This window comes from Limtongia smithiae (assembly GCF_038497785.1).
Source record: "Limtongia smithiae strain NRRL Y-17922 unplaced genomic scaffold V1518scaffold_1, whole genome shotgun sequence".
NCBI lineage: Eukaryota > Fungi > Ascomycota > Lipomycetes > Lipomycetales > Lipomycetaceae > Limtongia > Limtongia smithiae.
This window is the reverse complement of record NW_027117622.1, coordinates 2,788,182-2,808,084: the sequence shown is the minus strand read 5'-3', so window position 1 is coordinate 2,808,084 and position 19,903 is coordinate 2,788,182. Positions and strand designations below refer to the sequence as shown.

Sequence of the window (19,903 nt, the reverse complement as noted above, 5' to 3'; positions counted from 1 at the left end):
GAGAAACCGCAAGAAAGGAGGGAATATTGCGGCGGTTAGGGCAGTGACAAAAGGTGAGTGCGGTGCAGGGGGTTGTACCGACTGGTACGCTGCGGCGGGCGAGGCGGGCGGGGCGCGGTCGGAGGGTGTGATTCATCAAACAAGCGTGAGGCGAGATGGAGAAGTGGACGCGAGGAGGAGGGAGAGGAGGCAAATCTATCAAAGACACGGCGTCGATCTCTATCAGACCCTGGGCTGAAAACGCAGCAAAAAGACAAAAAACTGGCAAAACTAGAGTCGTTATGTGATCGTCATCGGCGTATAGGCGGCGTCAACTCGTGAACGAAGAGAACCAAACAGGAAACAAGTACGATCTCTCAAGAAATGGAGATGAAAACAGACAAACACGGAAAGGACGGTACTAATTGTTTTTCTTTGCATTCTTTGAGCGCTCGACGGAGGACTTGAGATCGACGTGGGGGAAGATGCCTCTCTCCCATACGTAGACGTAATCGTCGGCCTTGCCGATGAGGCAGACGCGGAGGTACTCGAGGAAGACGAGGTAGTAGTAGACACCGAGGCCGGTGAGGATGTGCCACCAGCCATGGCCCTCGAGGATGAAGCCGTAGGGCATGCCAACGACACGGCGCGCAGCACGGAGGGAGGAGCAGAAGTGAATGTCAATCATCCAGAGGCCGTAGCCTGAAAGGAAGGTCGAGACGCCGATGATGACAGTCTTCCACATGTTACGGCGAGCGGCAGGATCGTCAATCTTGGTGATGGTGAGGTACATGGAGCGGAAGAGGACGGCGCCGGTGAGGACAGCGTAACCCGCCTGATGGATGGTGGGATCCTTGAAATAGAGATAGACGGCGGTGAGGATGGCCGCGCCGAGGAAGATGTAGATGGCGAGGAGGATGGCGTCCTTTTTGGCGCGGGCGTAGGAGAACACAGACCAGGTCGCGATGCAGGTGGCGTAGATCATGGGCAGCTCGTCGAGGAGCTGGTACTCATACTGCAGGGTCATGTGGAAGAGCCAGGAGCCCACGCCGACGAGGGCGAAGCCAAAAGCGGTGAGGATGAAGCGGCGCTCGTGCTTTTGCTGCACCGCGTTGACGATCGCATAGACGGCGAGGGCGACTGCCGATGTAAGCAGGAGGCAGGGAGGGGGAGGGGGGAAGGAGGGAGAGAGTGAGCATACCGAAGGCGCCATTTGTAACGGTGTTGATAGCCTCGGCGACGTAGGGCGTGACAACGTAGTTCTCTTCGCACCAGTCGATGGTGGAGGTCCTGCAGATGCGTTAGTACCTAGAGGCGGTAGGGAGGCACACACCGCGAGCGAGCGATGGCGGGGAGGAGGGCGATCCCCAGCGGGCTCGCGGAGGCGACTGCGATTTAGGAACGGGCCAGGACAGCGTACCGTGGACCCCAGAAGCCACTGCCGGGCGGCGCGGGGTATGGGTGGGCGAAAGGGAGCTGGACCATTGAAACGGGTAAGGATACAGGACAAAGGAGACGGCGGAGTGGGGGGAGTAGAGAAGAGAAGAGGAGAGTGGAGAAGAGAGGAGAGAAGAGGAAAGGTCCCAGGCAACGTGGCCGGGGAGGAGGACAAGGACGGGAGCAGCGGAGCACCGCGGCTGGCGCGGGTGCGGCGCGGAGGTTGCTGATAGCGCAGCGGGCCGCGCTGCCGCTGCTGCTTCTGCATGTTTATGGTCTGCCTTCTACCTCAGTTATTCTACTCTGCTCCGCTTCCAGAGCTTCTTCTCGCCCGGGCGCGGTGCTGCTGCCGTGGTCACCGTGGACTTGGACTCGATACTGCGCCCGCCACCGTCGCTGGGATCGTCCAAGCGACGCGCTACTGCAGGGCCCCGTGTACTTCGCCCCGGGACTGTGCAACTCACGCTGTACTGCATGTATGTGCTCTCCTGGGACCGTGCGCACCACACTATCGCTGTTGCCGGCCACGTGCGGCGCCACTGGCTTCCGGCTCGCCTCGCGGTCGCCCTGTCAGGACGCAGAGCGCCGCGACGGCGGTTTTGATTGGCAAGGCAGCGGTGGAGGCAGAGGCAGTGCAACTGTGAAATGTACTAGGTACTAGGTCTCGATTTCGAGGCAGCGGCGGTGATAGCTGGCTGTCCTGCCTGGGCGCGATTCCCGTGGGCAAAGCTTGCATTGCCACTAGCATTGTACGGTCACGTGATTGAAGCACGTGAACATTTGCTGAGCGCTCCGCCTTCGCGATTCGGCGCCGCTCAAAAACTGCAGCGCACGACCACCCACCCGTCTCACTGTGTACCCTCCATTACATATACCCTCTTCGCCTCGTGTCTACACTCATTCGCATCTGTGCCGCGTCTGGTATAGTCCATACACGCCACGCCCGCCGCGACCCTCCCGCGCGCTGTGCCGTCGTCGCCGGCAATTAGAATAGATCCAACAACACATACACCTACACACTCTCCCACCACTTCCCGACATGGCGACCCGCCCTCGTCCTCGCCGCGTCATCAACGGTGTTACTGAGGACGTCGACGCGTCGACCCTCAAGCTGGGGCCTGAGTTTGCCGTTAGCCAGATCAACAACGACGGCGTCGAGGAGCAGCTCATCGCGCTCAACCTCTCGGAGGCGCGTCTGCTCATGAAAGCATTCATGGCCCAGCGCCGCGAGCGCAACACCGGTGCAGCGACTGCCGCGGTATCTGCAGGACCGTCTGTCGATGAGTCGAACCAGGACGACGACTTTGAGGATGATCTCTCCTCCGACCCGTGCGTTCTTTCCTGCTGCTATTGTTGTTGTTGTGTGATACCAATGCTTACCATCTGCTAGCATTGTGCGCAAGACACAGGAGTATCTGACCGTGTTTGCGCTCTTCCGCGACGAAGAGACCGTCAGCGCCGTCGAGCGCATTCTCAAGAGTCCCGAGAACGCAGACCTGCATCCGTTCGAGATCGCACAGCTGGGTATGTGCTCACACTATCGCGTGCAGACGACGTACTGACTTATTAGGATCCCTCTCATGCGAGGACGCTGAAGAAGCGAAGACACTCATTCCAAGGTACTACTGCCATCCTCGACTATAGTGTATATGCTGACCTCCTAGTCTCGCAAAGAAGCGCACAGATCAGCAGCTTCAGGACCTCTTAGATGATGTATGTTTTTGCTCTTTACTGGGCTCTGCCTTTACTAATGACAGCAGCTCCGTCGCTTTGGCTAAGCATGAACATTCCATGATAAACGACGGCGCTCCTTCCCGAGCCGGACAACGTCTGGCGCGCCCCGCGCGCGTGTACGCGCAACCACAAAAACAAAAATAATCAAATATAGAACTGTACTTTTAGGGCATAATCTTGTTTTGTTGACTGTTGACATAGCGTGTGGACTCAGGCGCTGAATGCTACTGCGCCACGTCAGCCACGCGTCCGCGCGTACGCTCTCTCCACGGCCGCGCGCCTCATTCGACTATGTGTAGCCTCCACCTCCGCCTCCGCCAACTCTTTCCCCAGGCTCCAGCCGGCCTCTGGGTCCACACCCCTTATCCGCCCGGCTGTGGGATAATATTCGTGTTTAGTTGTGTTTTCTACGGCTCAATACTGCTTAGTTACTCACTGCTGTTGCCATGCCGATCTTCAACAAGAACAGTGCGAAATCGGATACCTCGTCGGCAGCACTCTCGCCGTCGTTTAGAGTCCTCAGTGCCAACAAGGTCGTGCGTGAAGATATCCTGCCCCCGCAGCAGTATCAGCCGCAATCCAGCAGCACATTGTCGGTGAATGCGTATACTGCAGACATACGCACCTCCCTTGGCGGTAGTGGGCGTTCACTCTCCCCAAGTGGTAACCAAGAGAATTCTCAACGCATTAGTCCGCAGCCATTGCAGTGTTCGCCGCAGCACCCACTCTCGCCGTACTATAAAACTACCGCGCCGCCGCGTCTGAATCCAGGTCGCCAGGATCATTCTCGAACGTCGCGAAGTCAGAGTCCTGTGTCGGGTATGAGTCCACGACCTGTGACGAAGGTGCCGGTGCCGACTGTGCAACCGCAGCAACAGCAGTTTCCGGCGCCAGCGTGCGTATCATCTGCTATGACACGGGTCCCTTTGCCGCCTATCAACGCGCGCCAGGACGACGATGCCTTGACTACGCAGCATCGATATCTACATCCGTTCTCTTTGGCCGATACCCGTCATGAAGCTACGCACTCGCAACGGGAGGAAGTGTCGGATAACGCGCCGACTGGAAATAGCGTCACATTGCAAGACGGTGCGTACAACAGTGACTCGTTTGATGAGGACGAGGAAGATCATACCCCGCAACCGCGCACGCAGAATCGCTACGTGTTCACTGACAGCGAGGATGAAGAGGATGTCCCCGCTTCAGCAACTAGTCCGCCTCCCCTTCCGCCGCCGTCCGCACCGACTCCTTCTCCCTGCGATGAGGAAACAACCCCTGTCACAGCCTTCATGCCGCGCGATTCCACCATCATGCTCGTCCCCGGCGACAACGACGACTACAGCCCTGCAGGTTACTCCGACCCGCCTCCCGCCGACGGTGGGTTTTACGCGTATTCGGATTACTCAGACTCGCCGGTGCCGGTGCATGCGGTGTATGACCGCTCGTTCACGCTGGATTCGAATGGCTCGCTTGAGGAGAAGACTGTGCCGCGCGCACAGAGGAGGCTAATGGTGGTTGCGACGACGGGTGGGCTGGATGACAGCGATGAAGAGCCGCGACGTACTTTGCGGTTGGTTACACCGCGGACGGATTCGTTTCCTACGGCGGAGACGGTGCATGTGTCGACGCCGACATTGGCGTCTGGTGAGAAGGGGCAAGCGGTGGGTAGCGATGATCCACGAATTCTGCAGGTGGACACGACGGGAACAGAGTCGTTTCCATCACTTGAGCCTACACCTGTACCACTACCGCCGCCGCCACCGCCGGCAATGGCACCGCCGCCAACACCTACACCTGCTGCGCTGGCGCTAGCACCGCCGCCGGTAATTACGCGCTCATTCTACGGCGATGACGACGCTTATGATACCGCGCCAGCTGCTTCGCGAACCAACTTTAATGCCATCTTGCGCGTCACCCCAGTGCGAAACTTTGACTCCGACAGTGACGGTGACGAGAAAAGCGACAGCCTCTCCTCATTCCGCAGTGGATCCCCTGGCGTATCCCCCGCAGTATCTTCCTTCAACACGAGTGTCGCCAGCCCAAGTAGCATAACCTCATCTTCACGCGGCTCCCGTTTCTCAGCAGTGCTGAAAGAAACCTTCCGCTCGCGCTCGCCTTCCTCCCCCGCTATTTCCGCAGCGGATTCACCCTACCCGATTATGTCGTCCGAAAACAGTTTAACCGCACCACATGGCGTCGCCTCCGGAAGGCGACGAAGCCCGTCGGCAGCACAGCAACTTACGAGCGTGCATGTACCGCAGGATCTGCCGGTGGCGAAGAATAGCGTACTGATGGGCCGCGCGAACACACAGCGGCGGATTGAGCACGGCGGAGAGTGGGAAGAGCGCGCGGTGAAGCTTGCCACGAACGAAATGGCTCAATTGCAGATCAGCGCACCGAGAAGTACTGCATCGTTACCATTGCCCCTGCCATCGCCTACTGCTACGTCCGAGGTCGACGAAGAGAGAATGGCAGAGAAGGAGGAGGAGTTGCTGCAGAAGGCGATTGAACTGCACGAGCAAAACAAGCTGGCGGAAGCTACCGCGATATTCGGGAAAATCGCAGACTCGAATGGACCACAATCTCCTATTGCCCAATTACTCTACGGTCTGTCCCTACGTCACGGCTGGGGCGTCCCCGCGAATCCGGAGCGGGCGATCCAGTACCTACGATACGCTCTGATGACTTCTGCAGCGGTCGAGGACGCTGCGTTGCGCGCAAATGTAAAGGTTACGAAGCGCACGTGGAAGTCCGGTGCCGGCGGCATGAAGGGCGAGCTCTCACTTGCCTTGTTCGAGCTCGCTAATTGCTTCCGGTATGGATGGGGTGTTGAGGTTGATTCGTTTGCAGCAAAAAGTTATTATGAGAACGCGGCGAATTTAGGAGATCTTGATGCGTTGCGGGAGTTGGGTATGTTATCTGCGTTTGATATGGAACGAATGAAGCTAACAATCACAGCTTGGTGCTATCTCGAAGGGTTCGGGTGCCAGAAGAATAAGTTCCAGGCCGCACAGTACTATCGCCAAGCGGTCGAACAGGGTAAGAGCGAGGTCGGGGATATGTGGATCTGGAAAGATAAGTACAACGACACGCCCGAGAATCGGGCGCGGGTGGAGAAAGAGCTCGCGAAGAAGCATTTATTCAGACGGTAGGGGAGATGTAATGATGGTTTTGTATATGTACACAACAAAAATAGATATAATGATTACCGTGACGCCGGCGTTGCAGTGGATGATGATGGGGGCACCGTATTCGCAGCCGTCACGTCGGTGATATCCCGGTCGAGCTGCAACATCTGCCGCCGCTTCATTTCCGCGAGATGGGGTCCATAGATGTCGTCGAGGGAGCGATCGTTGAACCTGCGCAGCGCCTCGCCGCGCCGTCGGCCTTCGTCATTGTTCTGGTGTCGGCGCTGCAAGCGCGCGTTGTGCAGGCACCGATTTAAGTCGTCTTTGATATTGTTGCACCCGAACTGGGATTTCCACGCGCCGAGCGTGGTGTGACACTCGTGCAGGGCAGCGATGAGGTCACTGCAGTCGATATAGTTGGGGTCGTCGAGGTTGGGGTGCATGATTGCTAAAGGGACGATCAGCAAGTACACATATTAAATGTAGCTGCAGAGATGGAACTTACTGGACCTTGAGCGGGGCGGTGTTATGGACGTGTTGTCGTATACGTCGTCGTCGTCGAGCTCATCCGAGAAGCGATGTGGTTGGGACAACGCTGGCGTAGCGCACGTGACAAGGCTTGATGCTCTTCGCATCGCCATTGACGTCGCGCAGAATAGAAGGCAACAAACGAGAGCCACAATGTCTGAAGCAACTGGGGCTACGGTGAACATTGCCGCGACAAAGAAGCAAGCCGGTATGTACAAGTTTCGTCGTTGAGTCAATCGCGGTGATCACGCGACAACTGGCTAATGAAACGAACGCGCGCCCAACAGACCTGCAAGCTCAGTACAACACATACAAATCCACCTTGCAACAGCTCGCGCAGAAAATCGGCGAGCTAGAAAGCGAAGGTGACGAGCATAAGCTTGTGCTTGAAACGCTCCGGCCTTTGCCTACGACGCGAAAATGCTTTCGCATGGTCGGCGGCGTACTCGTCGAGCGCACTGTCGGCGACGTGATACCCGCACTCGAGGCGAACGCAACCGGCGTACGGACGGTGCTGCAGCAGCTTGTGGGAGAGTATAAGAAGACCGAGGAGGACATGGCCAGTTGGCAGGTACGTGCCTACTTGAAGACACATGGCGGGGCGTTAGGATACGGATGCTAACAAGGCTACAGAAGAAGAACAAAGTGCAGGTCGTGCAAGGCCCATAATGACTCGCGCGGGACGGACTACAGAGTATCAAATAAAATAAAAACGATGAACATTTTACACCTGAACCGGAGAACTATGTACAAGTAAATTGAAAGAGCGAGATAGTAGAGAAACAAACAAATGCCGACAAAACTCCTCCCATTAGTAGATTTTTTAACAATGTCATGCGCGAGTTCATATAGTTATGTGATCGTATGTCAGTCTGTGTATGTGCTTAGGCGCTAGCCTTGCGATGGCCTTGTGGTTCGCCGAATACGCGGACCGCGCCGATTCGTTGATCCCTGTTAACGACCCCTTTCTCGATTTCCTTCTCGAGCGAGGGGTTCGAGATACCGTATTTACTCCACCGTACGACGGGCGCGCGCACGATGGCCTGCATGCGCGGCGCGCCATCGACGCGGCCGTCCTTCTTCAGCATCTCCACGAACCCGTGCGGGTCGTCGAGCGCAGAGAACTTAAGCCGCTGCAGAGTTGCGATATCTTCGGACGCGGTCTCGCGCTGGCAGGCGAGTAGCTCCAGCGTCGAGCACAGCGCGATGTAGTCTGTGTTTGTGTTAAGATCGATGTTGACCGCGGGGAGTGGTCCGTCTGTGACGTCGGAGGGAGAGAGCGCGCCAGCGTCGTCGATAGCAGCAGCCGCAGCACAGGAGTCGGAGTCGGCGTGCACGGTGTAGTAGGTGTCGGCGTCGGAGGTGGACGCACGTCGGTCTTTCGAGCGTGTGGTGACGGGGGTGATCGGCGGCAGGTTCGCGAGCGCGAGCCGGCGCTGCAAGGCGACCTGTGCGCGCGTGGGCTGCGGCGTACTGCGGGAAACCGGGGTGTCGGGGTAGTATGGGCGCTGGTAGGCGTTGATGAGCGAGGGCGCGGTGAAGGGGGCTGTGGTGGCGGGAAGTGTGATGACGACAGCTGGGACTGGAGGCACAGGTGAAGGGGAGACGGCGGCAGAGTCGGTGTTCATCGGCTGCGGACCGACGGTGGTCGTCGTCGTTGACGGGGTGCGGACAGTGGTATCTGCACTAGCCGCGGTCGCCGTGGTCTCTGGCGCTGTGTCCGCGCTGACCTCCGCGACTGCGGCTGCCGCGGCAGCAGCAGCGGCAGCGGCCACGGCGGCGGCGGTCGCTGCTGCCGCTGCCGCGGCGCGGTCTGCCTCAAGCAGAGCGGCCTTCTCGTCAAGCACGGAGTCCGCGTGATCCTGCGGGTGCGCACTGCAGACGGTCTGCATGGCGGCGGGGTGAGGGTGGGGAGTGGGGGAGCGCGGGCTTTTGGGGTGATGAAGTGGAGATGCGCGGACGAGTACGCTTTGGCCCGGCCGGTGCGGCCATGGCTTGGGCTGGCCCTAGCCCACACACGTGACATACACTACAGGGCTAGGGTTGATCGTGACTGCGCTCTGGACCCTAAGATAGGGCTATGCTAGCGGGACCACACACCCGCCGCATCCACGCCGGCGGTCTCGTGAATCGCTGCAAAGTTGGTCTGGTCGTCCGTTTCGCTTCAGCACCGTCATCGTCGCATACCTCATCTCTCATCATGGTATGTCTACCGTTCGTGAATGTATGTCTACGAGGTCATCCTGCTTACATTGTTCTAGTCTTTCGTCAACGAAGCCGGCAACTTCCAGCATATCCTTCGGTGCGTATACTTTCTCGACACCCTCACTCGACTAGTCTTACTAACGCTACACCAGTCTCCTCAACACCAACGTTGATGGCAGAATCAAAATCATGTACGCCCTGACCTTGATCAAGGTGTGTATTTTATTTGGCATAGTTATCGTGTGATCGGTCTCACACAGCACAGGGTGTCGGTCGCCGCTACTCCAATCTGGTCTGCAAGAAGGCTGATGTCGACTTGAACAAGCGCGCCGGTGAGCTCACCGTCGAAGAGCTCGAACGCATCGTCACCATTGTCCAGAACCCGACCCAGTACAAGATCCCCGGATGGTTCCTTAACCGTCAGCGCGACTTTGTCGATGGCAAGGATACCCAGGTCCTCGCTAACCAGCTTGAGAGCAAGCTTCGTGACGACATTGAGCGATTGAAGAAGATTCGCGCGCACAGAGGTATGCGACACCACTGGAGCCTGCGAGTCCGTGGTCAGCACACCAAGACTACCGGCAGAAAGGGAAAGACTGTCGGTGTCAGCAAGAAGAAATAGACGCGCTACTGTGTATTATGGGAACAAAAAATCTGGTGCACTTTATCGTTTTATCTATTTAATACGACTGTATTATTGTATCTACTATTACACTACTATTACTACAGTGCGCTGGGCTCGACCATGGCGGACAGGTCGGGGTAGACATCGTGGCGACGCTGCGTCGTGACCGGGATGCCGGCGCGGAACTCTTCGATCTTACCGGCCTCGAGCTCGGCGTAGACGATCTCCTCGCCCTCGCCTGCTTCTGCAAGGATGCTTGCGTTGGGATCGATCACCACTGAGTGTCCGTACGCGTGATAACCTGCGGTCATGTCCCGCGCGGGCGAGCACAGCAGCACGAAGATCTGGTTATCAATCGCGCGCGCACGCCCCAGCAGGTCCCAGTGCATCGGCCCGGTGGTCGTGTTGAACGCGCCGGGGTAAATCATTGCAAACACGCCGTCCTTGCGTGCCGCGATGGACGCAAGCTCGGGGAAGCGGATGTCGTAGCAGATCGCGAGGCCGACCTTGCCGTACGGCGGGAGATCGAACACGGTGACTTTGCTGCCGCCAGTGAGCACGTCAGATTCCTTAAACCTGATTTTGCCGGGGATGTCAATATCGAAGAGGTGCGTCTTGCGGTGCTTCGCAATGAGCTCGCCAGTGGGCGAAAAGCTTAGGCTCGTGTTGTAGAGGCGGCCGTCTGACTCATCGCGCTCGGGTATGGAGCCGCCAATGAGGTAGATAGAATTGTCCTTAGCGAGGGCGGACAGAAACGTGGTTGTCTGACCGGGAATAGGCTCGGCATATTCGGGGAATGCAGCGACAGAGTATGGTGAGTTGAAGCATTCTGTATAGGTCAGTATCATACTGAGTGCGTAGGAAAGTTGGGATCGCTGAACGCACCCGGTAGGACGACGAGCTGTGCGCCATTAGACGCGGCTTCAAGGACATGCTCCTTTGCGCGCGTGAGATTGCGCACCTTGTCAGCCCCCGCAGCAAGTTGCACGAGTGCAACCTTGAGCGAGCGATCGAGCAATGGCATTGTGACCGTGTGGGATGTGGTGATCTTGCTAGCGGTGAGCGCCGCCGGGGAAACTCCCAATCTCGAAACATTTTTCTTAACGGGGCCCTCCATCGCAATCTTGACGAAACCCCACGACTCCGACCATGGCGCCCATGGACGCGCCGACCGCGGCCAAGACGACTTTCGCGCACTCTGCAATCGAGCCCTTTTTCACCGGTGGGCCCGCCGCCATCGGGCAGGACCGCAGCGTGTTGGCGACAGCGTACGGCGAACATGTCGTGCTCACCGACCCCTCCACCGGACGGCGGATCAGCACCGTTCGCGGCGTATGTTCACCGTGTGTCCACTTTCTCAGGTGTTATGTGCTGATAGTCCGTACAGGACACAGAGCAAGTCACTGCGCTTGGAATATCGCCAGACAGCAAGTATCTCGTCGTGTGCTCGCGCTCACTGCAGATGCGCATATACACTCTTGGGGGAGAGGAGTGCACCCTCCTGCGCTCCATCAAGTGCCACGAAGGCCCTGTGATCGTGCTTCATATTGACGCAACCTCGACCCTTGTCGCCACCGGCGCCGCCGACAGTGCTGTCAAAGTCTGGGACCTTGCACGCGGCGTCAACACACACACTTTCCGCAACGCGCATACGGGTGTTGTGAGTGCAGTGCGAATCTACGGGCAGCGCGGGGACACGAGGTGGATACTCGCGTCTGGTGCGGATGATGCGAGTGTAAAAATCTGGGATCTCGTCAAGCGAAAGTGCGTTGCGTCGTTCGACGAGGGACATGTTAGCGTTGTGCGAGGGCTTGATTTCAGCGCCGACGGTACACTGTTGATTAGCGGTGGTCGCGACAAGGTCGTCAACGTGTGGAACACAAAGACTTTTGCACTCGTCAAGACAATCCTCGTGTTTGAGGTGCGCATAACTTCTCTCTTGTGTTTGTTCTCACTAACATTTCCAGGCACTGGAAACTGTCGGCTTCCTCGCACCAGGCACACTCGCTCCAGAGACTGCCACTCCGCTCATATACACCGGCGGCGAAAAAGGCATCGTCAAGCTCTGGTCCATCGACTCAGGCGAAGAAGAAACACCCGAACGCGGTAAGGTCAACACCACCGAGGAAGTCGGCATTACCGACATTTTATACTACTCGACATGGAACGAGCTCATCGCTGTACTCTCCGACCAGACGCTTATCGAGCACTCGCTTGCGACCACAGATATTCCGATCACACGGCGGTTGTCCGGAAATAACGGAGAGGTCATCGATCTTGCATATGTTGGCCCGGTTGCAGAGGACGGCGCGTCAAAGTACCTTGCGCTGGCGACAAATTCGCCAGAGATCAGAATCATATCCACAGAAACTCAAGGCTCGACTATATTGGAAGGGCACACTGACATCGTTATCTGCATCGACGCGTCACATGACGGGTTATGGCTTGCGAGTGCCGGAAAAGATAACATGGCGCGGCTGTGGCGGTGGAGTGTGGATGAGTATGACGAGGAGAGCGTTGGCGGGTTTCAGCTTTACGCAACCTTCAAGGGTCACGTTGGGTCGATTGGTGGTGTGGCTATGTCGCGGCTCATTGAGTTGGCTGGCCATCCCACATTTTTGATTTCCGGATCTCAGGATCTTACTGTCAAACGGTGGAGCGTTTCTGCGCCGTCGTTTTCCTCATCTGTAATTGACGTGGTGAAACCATTATACACGAAAAAGGCACATGACAAGGATATCAATTCTGTCGATGTGTCCCCTAACGACGAGCTATTCGCCACCGCGTCGCAAGACCGCACCGTGAAGATCTGGGATGCGGAAGAAGGCGAAACCATTGGCATCTTGCGCGGCCACAAGCGCGGCGTGTGGAGCGTCAAGTTTTCGGCTTACGACAAGCTCGTGGTGACTGGTTCTGGCGACCAGACCGTCAAGGTCTGGAGCATCCGTGACTATACATGCGTCAAGACCTTCGACGGACACACAAACTCTGTGCTCAAGGCGATTTTCATCTCCGCCGGTGCGCAAGTCTTCAGCGCCGGCGGCGATGGGCTGGTTAAAGTGTGGGATATCAAGACTGGCGAGTGCAACGCCACGCTTGATAACCACGAGGACAAGGTCTGGTCGCTTGCGCAGCGACAGGACGATAAAGTTTTTGCGTCTGGCGGCGGCGATTCTATAGTGACATTGTGGGAAGACGTGACTGAGGAAGAGCTCATGCGGCAGGCTGAGCAGCAGGCCGAGCTCGTAGAAAAGCAGCAGGAGCTCGATAACTACGTCTTTCGGAAACAGTGGAAAGAGGCTATTTTGCTTGCACTTGCGCTGGATCATCCCGGTCGGTTATTATCGCTATTTCAGACCGTCGCGACCGACAACGCCGAGCCGGGCTCCATCATGGGACTACGCCAAGTCGACGCAGTGCTAGCTTCACTCTCGCTTGATCAGGTCGGTACACTTCTTCGCCGCGTGCGCGACTGGAACACACGTGCGCGCACCGCGTCAATTGCGCAACGTTTGCTGCACCTCGTCCTCGTTGCGTACCCGCCGGAGCAACTTGTTAAGGTGTCCGGCATCAAAAAATCACTCGACGCGCTTGTTCCATACAGCGAGCGCCATCTAGCGCGTATGAATGAATTACTTGAGCAAAGCTACGCGATTGATTTCACGCTGCGGCAGATTGACGAGGTGTTGGTCAAGATTGAAGACGAGGAGTACTAATGAATAAGGTATTTTTGTAAGATATTTAAAAGTTCTTGTGTTTATGTACAGGATAATAGACCAAAATACCGGCGTTTTTTTTACATGCTCCGTCTATATGCAGACTCTACTTTTGACTCCTTGCCTTGATCTGTTTCCAAGTTGTCGCGTCAGCCTCGGCGAGCGCGACGTCGGCAATCCGTTTCTCAAATGCTTCAATCATGATTTGTGCGACGGCGGGCGCGAACGAAGCTGATACTGCGTTGTATAGCGGGTTCGCAAACTCGAATTTTAGTTCTAGTACAACGCGGCCGCGGTCGGTGCGTTGTGGGTGCGGGAAGATTTGCCAGCGTGTATAGAGGGTTTTGAAGAGCGAGTGTTTGTGCGATTCAGCCTGCGAGTATTAGCAACAACTACAAGAAAATAAGTAAATAAAACACTGACAATAACGCTGGCGCCCTCGACGCAAGTAAGCACACTTTCAAAGCTCTCGTCAAACGCTTTCCATCCGACCCGCAATGTCGCCTTGGCTGGTTGTTGTGTCACTGGATCCCGGTGCGTGACAATAGAAGTGACGCAGTATGGAACAAATGCAGAATAACTATCGACATCTGAAACGACAGAGTAGAGAAGACGTGGAGGGTGCGGCAGCGTGCGTGCGAGCGAGACGGTCTGCGGGGATTGGGATGCGGAGGGTATTCTCGGGAAGGAGAAGAAATGGCGACGAATGGGTAAGAAAATTGTGAGGCGTGAGGAAATTAAAACGAGCGGTGAGGGACGGAGCATTGTGGGGGTCGCGACAGCCGCGGTCAGAGGCGGAGTTGTAGAATGTCTGCAATACGTTCAGTCCGATAAATCTGGAGATCTGCGGGAGGGTGCGGCTCAGAAGGTTAGCTGGACTCAGTTCACAGACTTCCAAAATAGTACCAACAAGCATCGGGCTGACAGCTGCACAATCTTGGGCGCGCGATCACAGCGCCGCGTTGAAGGAACGCGTCGTAGACCGACGGATTCGTGTCTCGAATCTGCAGTTCGCCACTTTCTTCTCGATCTCTTCCCCCCGCGCTGCGCCCCGCCTGTATATACGTTACGAGTCCATTTGACGCAAGTTATGTCAAATATGGCGCCGGTTCCTGCAGCTACTATTCCAAATGACCTCCTGAAACCACTCACGTATGTTCGCCTGATCCTCTGTTCGCCGGTCCTCACTACTGATGATTGAAGAAGCACATCCACGAACGACGATTATCAACCGCTGCAACGACAAACAATCGCCACATTTCTCTCTGACGACGGCGATGACCGCGTAAAAACCGCAGACGATAGCACGCTGCTTGTGAAATACAACAAGGAGTTCGTTGTGAACAAGACGGCTCAATCGTATGAGCTGCAGTACGCAAATGTGTACTTCCTGCGTCTTGCGATTTTAAAGCCCAGGGTAGAGAAAATTGCTGCGGAAGCATGGAACGGCATGAAGGTACATTTTGTGTTAAATAATTTGTTCGTCTACCTTGCCAGTGCTGACGGGCTCTCCGCAGATCTCGAATCACACGGTGATCCATGTGCCCCGCGTTCTGGACGTGCAACAAGGTCACCTGTGCTGGATCACGGGCACGATATACATGGATATGCCGCTGAAGCCAAATATCCTCGACGAGGTGACCTCGGAGTTCTGGAGCACCAAGCCGGTGTCGGATGACAAGTTTGCGGACCCCGCGCGCGACACTGTGATGCTCGAGGACGAGAGTGGGCGCGTTCAGCTTGTTTTCAGCGGTGGTGTGAGTAGCGGCGCGGGTGTGCAGCAGTATATGTCGTTGGTCACGGGGTGCGTGGTCGCGGTGCTCGGGAGCGAGACGCCTGACGGGGAGTTTGAGGTCGTTGATATACGGGTGGCCGATCTGGCGCCGCAGACGTCGCTGCAGCGGCCACTTTTGACAGGCCAGCAGCGTGAGAGCAATAGCAAAAAAAGGTATATCGCGTTGGTGTCCGGAGTCAGCGTGAGCGGGGACGAGCATGAGCGGTATGAGACTGATATGTTGGTCGAGTACCTGACCGGTGAATTGACAGGCTCCTCCGTCAGTGCCACCCCTTCTGTTCATGTTTTATAGAAGTACTTACATACGCACAGGACACCGGTCATGCGAAGGACATAGTCCACGTAATTTTCGCCGGCAACTCATTCGCCTCAACCTCCACCTCCGCCGGCACCCCCGATCTCGTCACTAAACGCAGCGGCAAACAGCACACACAAACATACACCCCCGCGCCTGGCGAAACTCTTGACAGCATTCTCGCTGAAATTGCGTTCTCGGTGCCCGTGGACCTCATGCCTGGCGCACACGATCCCACAAACGCCACCGTACCGCAGCAGCCGCTGCATCCGTTGCTGCTACCTCGCGCGCGTGGCGTGTCGACGTTTCGGGCCACCACGAATCCGTGTTGGTGGAAGTTTGGCGATGTCAAGTACGTCTTTCGATCTGTGTAGCTGACTTTGTGTGGCGATTGACATGGTTTGTAGGATTCTAGGCACTGGCGGACAAATGATCGACGACATCTTCAAATACGTGGAGGACACCGACCGGTTAAAAATGATGGAAAACACGCTGCGCTGGCAGCACTGCGCGCCAACTGCGCCAGATACCCTGTGGACTTACCCCTTTGCCGACCGCGACCCGTTCTTGCTCGAGGAGACCCCCCATGTCTACTTCGCGGGTAGTCAGCCGTCGTTCCAGACAATGCTGATCCACGGCAGCGAAAACCAGGTTGTAAGGCTGATTGCCCTACCAAAGTTTGCTGAGACCGCGGAGATTGTCTTGTTGGATGTGGATACGTTGACATGTGAACTTGTCAAGTTTCGCGTGCGGCAGTAAAGGTGAGAAAGTATTAATATAGTACATAGCGGGATATTCACAGGACAAATTCAAGAAATCATTTATAAACCAAACATACCATCCCTATATACACGTGTACCATCCCGTTTCGTATCATTCAGCGTTATTTTCTATCATCCCTCAGATCACATCACTATAGTCTGACTCACTGCCTGCCCCCTGATCGCCAATATGTCCGTGCCCATTCCAGCCGAAACTACCACCTTGACTACTGCCATAGCTGCCGCCGCGAAGGTGGCCATGAACACTGCTAGACAGCGACTCGTTCCTCGCGCCGTTGCGCAGCTGCTGCGGCGGCGAGCGATGTGGCCGCAGCGGCGACGGCGGGGACCGCGATGTGCGTGCGAGGGCGCGGCGTCCCGGGCTTAGCGATGGTGTGTTGGAGGTGATGGATGCGGCCGTTGCGGTGATAGCGGTGCTTGTATTTGCGCTGTTGTTGGGGTTTGCGCTCGGGTTGACGCGGCGGTTGCGTTTGATATTCGCGCCGCCTGTGATGCCATTTGTGAGGCTCGTGCTACTGCCGTTGCTCGGGATGGGGGTGGCGCCACGACTAGACGGTACGAGCATTACGGGGTCAGCCACGACGACGATACTAGCTGCTGTGGCGGCAGTGTCGCCGAGCTCGTTGTTGTTACTGCTGCCGACGCTGTCGCGGTGGTCGAGCTGGTACTGTCTCGCCAGGACTGCGCCAAGCTTGAACATGTCCATGAGTAATCTGTAGCCTACTCGTGCTGGCTCCTGCGCGAGAATGCGATTCGAATCGTCGACCGAGCGCACGATTACTGCAATTATTAGTGTTCGCGGTTGGAGTGGAAATAGATAAAAAGCAAACTTACTAGTGGCCAGCTCCAATGCCAACGCCTCACCATATACCTTGTTCGCCATCATATTATTCGGTCCAACCATTAATACCAGGTGAGCAACCAGTGAGCTCAGAGTGTATATGCTGTAATCGTTCCCCCGCTCTAGAATCATCGCTAAACGCTGGGGAATAATATCGCGAACAGACCCACTTGGAGTACCGGACTCATCCGATACGAGCCGAATAGTAGCCGTGATTAGAGATGTTAAGACCCATTGGCTGCTCTGGTTCATGTCGACAATGACATGAGGAGCAACGGATTCCTCCATACGTTCGTCACCGTCTTCATCTTCCGAATTAGAGTAATAGCGTGTCAGTGATTCAAACACCGTGGTCTCGACCAGAGGTCGCGGAAGTTCCATAATATACAGCTTCAATAGACCAGCCACGATCGCGGCGCTATATCGGTCAAACACGACGACCTTGTTGTGCGGGCCATGGTACCCGTGCTCCATATCCGGCGTCAGGAACGGCAAGCCGTTGTTGATCTGAGTGCGCAACTCGTGCACGCTCTGTAGCATCACGTCCTGCGTCCACATGTCGATCAACTTGCTCCGTCGCATACCAAGCTTCTCTTGCTTCGCGTATTGCTCCTCCATGAAGTAATACACCGCGCTCATGATCGTCGGCAGTCGTCGATCCACTTCTTTGTGAATATCAAGCGTGAGCTCCTCGATCACCCGCGATTCAAGCGGAACGCCGAACGTCTGTTTACCCCCGTTGCCGAGGTCGCGGTTCGAGTACACCCGCGTTCGTGGTGAGTAAGGGCCTGTGCTGCACGCTCTCTGGAAATACTGCAGGTCTTCCGCCGTGTTGATATTCCTGCACGACTCCACAAGCGGCTTGAACGAGTCGTAGATCAGGTGAGCGCTATTCTGCGCAGTTTCGACCAGTAGCACCAGCGTGTCTGATACTCTGTTCGTGCGCTCCTCTTCCAGGTAAAGCATGTCCCGAATGTACAGATCTATACTGTCTTCGAGCTCACATCGCGTCTTATCCACACTGACGACTAGTTTCGCGTACACTAGATCTGCGATTCGCTTTTCTATTATCGCTCGTTGTTTGGGTGTCTCGTCGGGTGTTGCGCCACTGCTAGTGTTGACTCTGCCCACCACTGAGACCCGGTTCGTTCCGACCCTGTTCACCATGGCGTTGACAAAATCGTTCATAACTCCGGGAAGCATCCGCTCGTCGACAACTCCAGCAACCGCGAACGCTTTTCGTGTCCACTGGTATCTCGTCCGGCTATCACTATCGAATTCCTGGCTTCCTAGAGATCCCGCCTTGATGAAACCATATCGGAGAAAGTCTTGTCCTATTTTGATTGCCGGTTCAATGTAGCGGATATTGAAATGGCCCATGATCCACGAGGCGATGTCGAGCCCGGACGATGTGTCCTGGGATTTGCCAACAACGGACACATCTTTCCGGGGAATCTTGTTGAGCATGTCGGAGAGTAATTCGCCCATGCCCTCGAGATTGTAATTGCGGCTGCCGATGGAGTACAGGACCTCCGCCTCTGGTGGCAGCGTCTCAGTGATGTACCTGAGCATCTCATGCTTCTGTGCAAAATAGTCGTCTGCCCGTTGAAGCTTCTTCACTTCGTTCCTGTATGCCTTGAGTAGCTCCAAAATCTGGCCGTATTTCGCCGCGACTACCGTCCTGTGGTTCGTCGCGCTCGTGTCAAAGCTGTCGAGAATCACAGTTTCCATGATGTCCGCGTTATGCGCATGGATCGCACTCTGCGTCGCAAAGTGCTCTCTGATGTCTGAGAAGGCCCTGAGCACAGTCTGTCCGCCTGACTGCGCGCCGCGTCGGCTGCTTGTGGTATTCAGCTTCAGCAGTGCGGCACTGTACCCGCGCTCGGCGCCAATTGCACCGGCGATCGCATCAGATAGTTCAAAATCTTCCGCGATGCCGCGGCTCATACGGTCGTTCAGCGCACTAATTCCTATATGCAGCACATTAGCACGGCGTAATGGAGAACAGGGCTCGGGGCTATTGGTTGGCTCACCTGTTTCGTAGTCGGCCGTCCAGAACTGGAGCGCATGCGTTCTGCTGATCGTCATGGCGTCGGTGTGAGGTCTGTTTACTTCAGAAGCATGTAATAGTCCTTCGTCTGATCTGAGTGTCGCTGCGGTTCGAGAGGCGCGATGAGGTCTAGGTCGAGCTGAGACGTCGCGAGCGTAGGGGATGCGAATTAAGCTTCATGCGGCGCGTATCTCTGCAACACGCTTACCGCGCGACGCGTCTTGTACGCGACTTGCCAACGGCATGACTACAACATCACCAAATGCTCGATTCGTACAGCGTACAGTACGCGCTACACCACGAGCTATCACACGACAGAGGTGAAGCGACAGCGGTCAGAATATATGCTCACTGAACGTCGCCTAAGCCGCAGCATCGCACGACACGCACACAAATACACTGTTCGTCCGCTCATGAAGTCTGATTGACACGACTATTGCTTGCCAACAGACGCTGCGATGCAGGTATTGACAGATTTGGCAGCAGATGCGCTGCGTGAATGAGGCCTCGCTCCCGGAACGCAAACAAAGACTGTTGTGAAGTTTTCGATGCCAAGTGTATCCATATATACTCTGCCCTGCCCTGTCGTTCGCTAAAGCAACCTCAGCTCAAACATAGGTACGAATTATTGCAGGCCAATGCTATTACAGGTCGCCTAGTACACTGTGCTGTCTAACATGAATTCGGCTTCCGCGGAATTCACATGTCACAACGCTGATAATCAGCTCGCCAATGTAGTTTCATTAGTACTAACTTACTGGATTTTTCTGCTGTAGCTCACAAACCGT

The 19,903-nt window shown here is 56.1% G+C and overlaps 12 protein-coding genes across 12 annotated transcripts; 6 read left to right on the top strand and 6 right to left on the bottom strand.

Moving 5' to 3' along the window:
• Positions 1-268: 268 nt before the first annotated feature.
• Positions 269-1,689, bottom strand: V1518DRAFT_67797 (ceramidase). The gene is made up of 3 exons (XM_066906647.1): positions 1,400-1,689; positions 1,181-1,269; positions 269-1,119 (listed from the first exon to the last, which is right to left on the bottom strand). Exons 1-3 carry the CDS (start codon positions 1,462-1,464, stop codon positions 401-403), a joined length of 873 nt encoding a protein of 290 aa, XP_066762812.1. The 5' UTR covers positions 1,465-1,689; the 3' UTR covers positions 269-400.
• Positions 1,690-2,166: 477 nt separating this feature from the next.
• V1518DRAFT_411175 (HRDC-like protein) lies at positions 2,167-3,359 on the top strand. The gene is made up of 5 exons (XM_066902789.1): positions 2,167-2,745; positions 2,807-2,940; positions 2,987-3,035; positions 3,081-3,129; positions 3,177-3,359. Exons 1-5 carry the CDS (start codon positions 2,456-2,458, stop codon positions 3,192-3,194), a joined length of 540 nt encoding a protein of 179 aa, XP_066762811.1. The 5' UTR covers positions 2,167-2,455; the 3' UTR covers positions 3,195-3,359.
• V1518DRAFT_411171 (uncharacterized protein) lies at positions 3,360-6,367 on the top strand. Its single transcript, XM_066902788.1, has 2 exons — positions 3,360-6,060; positions 6,109-6,367. Exons 1-2 carry the CDS (start codon positions 3,597-3,599, stop codon positions 6,300-6,302), a joined length of 2,658 nt encoding a protein of 885 aa, XP_066762810.1. The 5' UTR covers positions 3,360-3,596; the 3' UTR covers positions 6,303-6,367.
• V1518DRAFT_411169 (uncharacterized protein) lies at positions 6,212-7,032 on the bottom strand. Its single transcript, XM_066902787.1, has one exon. The coding sequence runs from the start codon at positions 6,719-6,721 to the stop codon at positions 6,356-6,358; it is 366 nt and encodes a 121-aa protein (XP_066762809.1). The 5' UTR covers positions 6,722-7,032; the 3' UTR covers positions 6,212-6,355.
• V1518DRAFT_411165 (Prefoldin subunit-domain-containing protein) lies at positions 6,806-7,597 on the top strand (the record flags this gene model as incomplete). The annotated part of the gene is made up of 3 exons (XM_066902786.1): positions 6,806-7,014; positions 7,094-7,377; positions 7,440-7,597. Coding segments are annotated over 3 exons (529 nt in total), but the record flags the coding sequence as incomplete, so codon positions are not given.
• On the bottom strand, positions 7,509-8,759 carry V1518DRAFT_411164 (uncharacterized protein). The gene has a single exon (XM_066902785.1). The coding sequence runs from the start codon at positions 8,696-8,698 to the stop codon at positions 7,691-7,693; it is 1,008 nt and encodes a 335-aa protein (XP_066762807.1). The 5' UTR covers positions 8,699-8,759; the 3' UTR covers positions 7,509-7,690.
• A 184-nt stretch (positions 8,760-8,943) lies between these two features.
• V1518DRAFT_411162 (40S ribosomal protein uS13) lies at positions 8,944-9,739 on the top strand. The gene is made up of 4 exons (XM_066902784.1): positions 8,944-9,009; positions 9,068-9,108; positions 9,164-9,224; positions 9,277-9,739. Exons 1-4 carry the CDS (start codon positions 9,007-9,009, stop codon positions 9,631-9,633), a joined length of 462 nt encoding a protein of 153 aa, XP_066762806.1. The 5' UTR covers positions 8,944-9,006; the 3' UTR covers positions 9,634-9,739.
• On the bottom strand, positions 9,735-10,660 carry V1518DRAFT_436662 (carbon-nitrogen hydrolase; the record flags this gene model as incomplete). Its single annotated transcript, XM_066906302.1, has 2 exons — positions 9,735-10,465; positions 10,522-10,660. 2 exons carry the CDS (start codon positions 10,658-10,660, stop codon positions 9,735-9,737), a joined length of 870 nt encoding a protein of 289 aa, XP_066762805.1.
• Positions 10,661-10,666: 6 nt separating this feature from the next.
• V1518DRAFT_411160 (WD40-repeat-containing domain protein) lies at positions 10,667-13,752 on the top strand. Its single transcript, XM_066902783.1, has 3 exons — positions 10,667-10,968; positions 11,024-11,557; positions 11,604-13,752. The coding sequence occupies exons 1-3, from the start codon at positions 10,786-10,788 to the stop codon at positions 13,350-13,352; spliced, it is 2,466 nt and encodes an 821-aa protein (XP_066762804.1). The 5' UTR covers positions 10,667-10,785; the 3' UTR covers positions 13,353-13,752.
• Positions 13,321-14,335, bottom strand: V1518DRAFT_411156 (dehydrase and lipid transport-domain-containing protein). The gene is made up of 3 exons (XM_066902782.1): positions 14,263-14,335; positions 13,776-14,212; positions 13,321-13,725 (listed from the first exon to the last, which is right to left on the bottom strand). Exons 2-3 carry the CDS (start codon positions 14,115-14,117, stop codon positions 13,459-13,461), a joined length of 609 nt encoding a protein of 202 aa, XP_066762803.1. The 5' UTR covers positions 14,118-14,212; positions 14,263-14,335; the 3' UTR covers positions 13,321-13,458.
• V1518DRAFT_411152 (DNA polymerase alpha/epsilon subunit B-domain-containing protein) lies at positions 14,157-16,275 on the top strand. Its single transcript, XM_066902781.1, has 5 exons — positions 14,157-14,504; positions 14,556-14,808; positions 14,870-15,406; positions 15,460-15,794; positions 15,850-16,275. Exons 1-5 carry the CDS (start codon positions 14,443-14,445, stop codon positions 16,199-16,201), a joined length of 1,539 nt encoding a protein of 512 aa, XP_066762802.1. The 5' UTR covers positions 14,157-14,442; the 3' UTR covers positions 16,202-16,275.
• V1518DRAFT_411151 (uncharacterized protein) lies at positions 16,192-19,442 on the bottom strand. Its single transcript, XM_066902780.1, has 3 exons — positions 19,099-19,442; positions 17,059-19,035; positions 16,192-17,004 (listed from the first exon to the last, which is right to left on the bottom strand). Exons 1-3 carry the CDS (start codon positions 19,151-19,153, stop codon positions 16,343-16,345), a joined length of 2,694 nt encoding a protein of 897 aa, XP_066762801.1. The 5' UTR covers positions 19,154-19,442; the 3' UTR covers positions 16,192-16,342.
• Between the last annotated feature and the right edge of the window lie 461 nt (positions 19,443-19,903).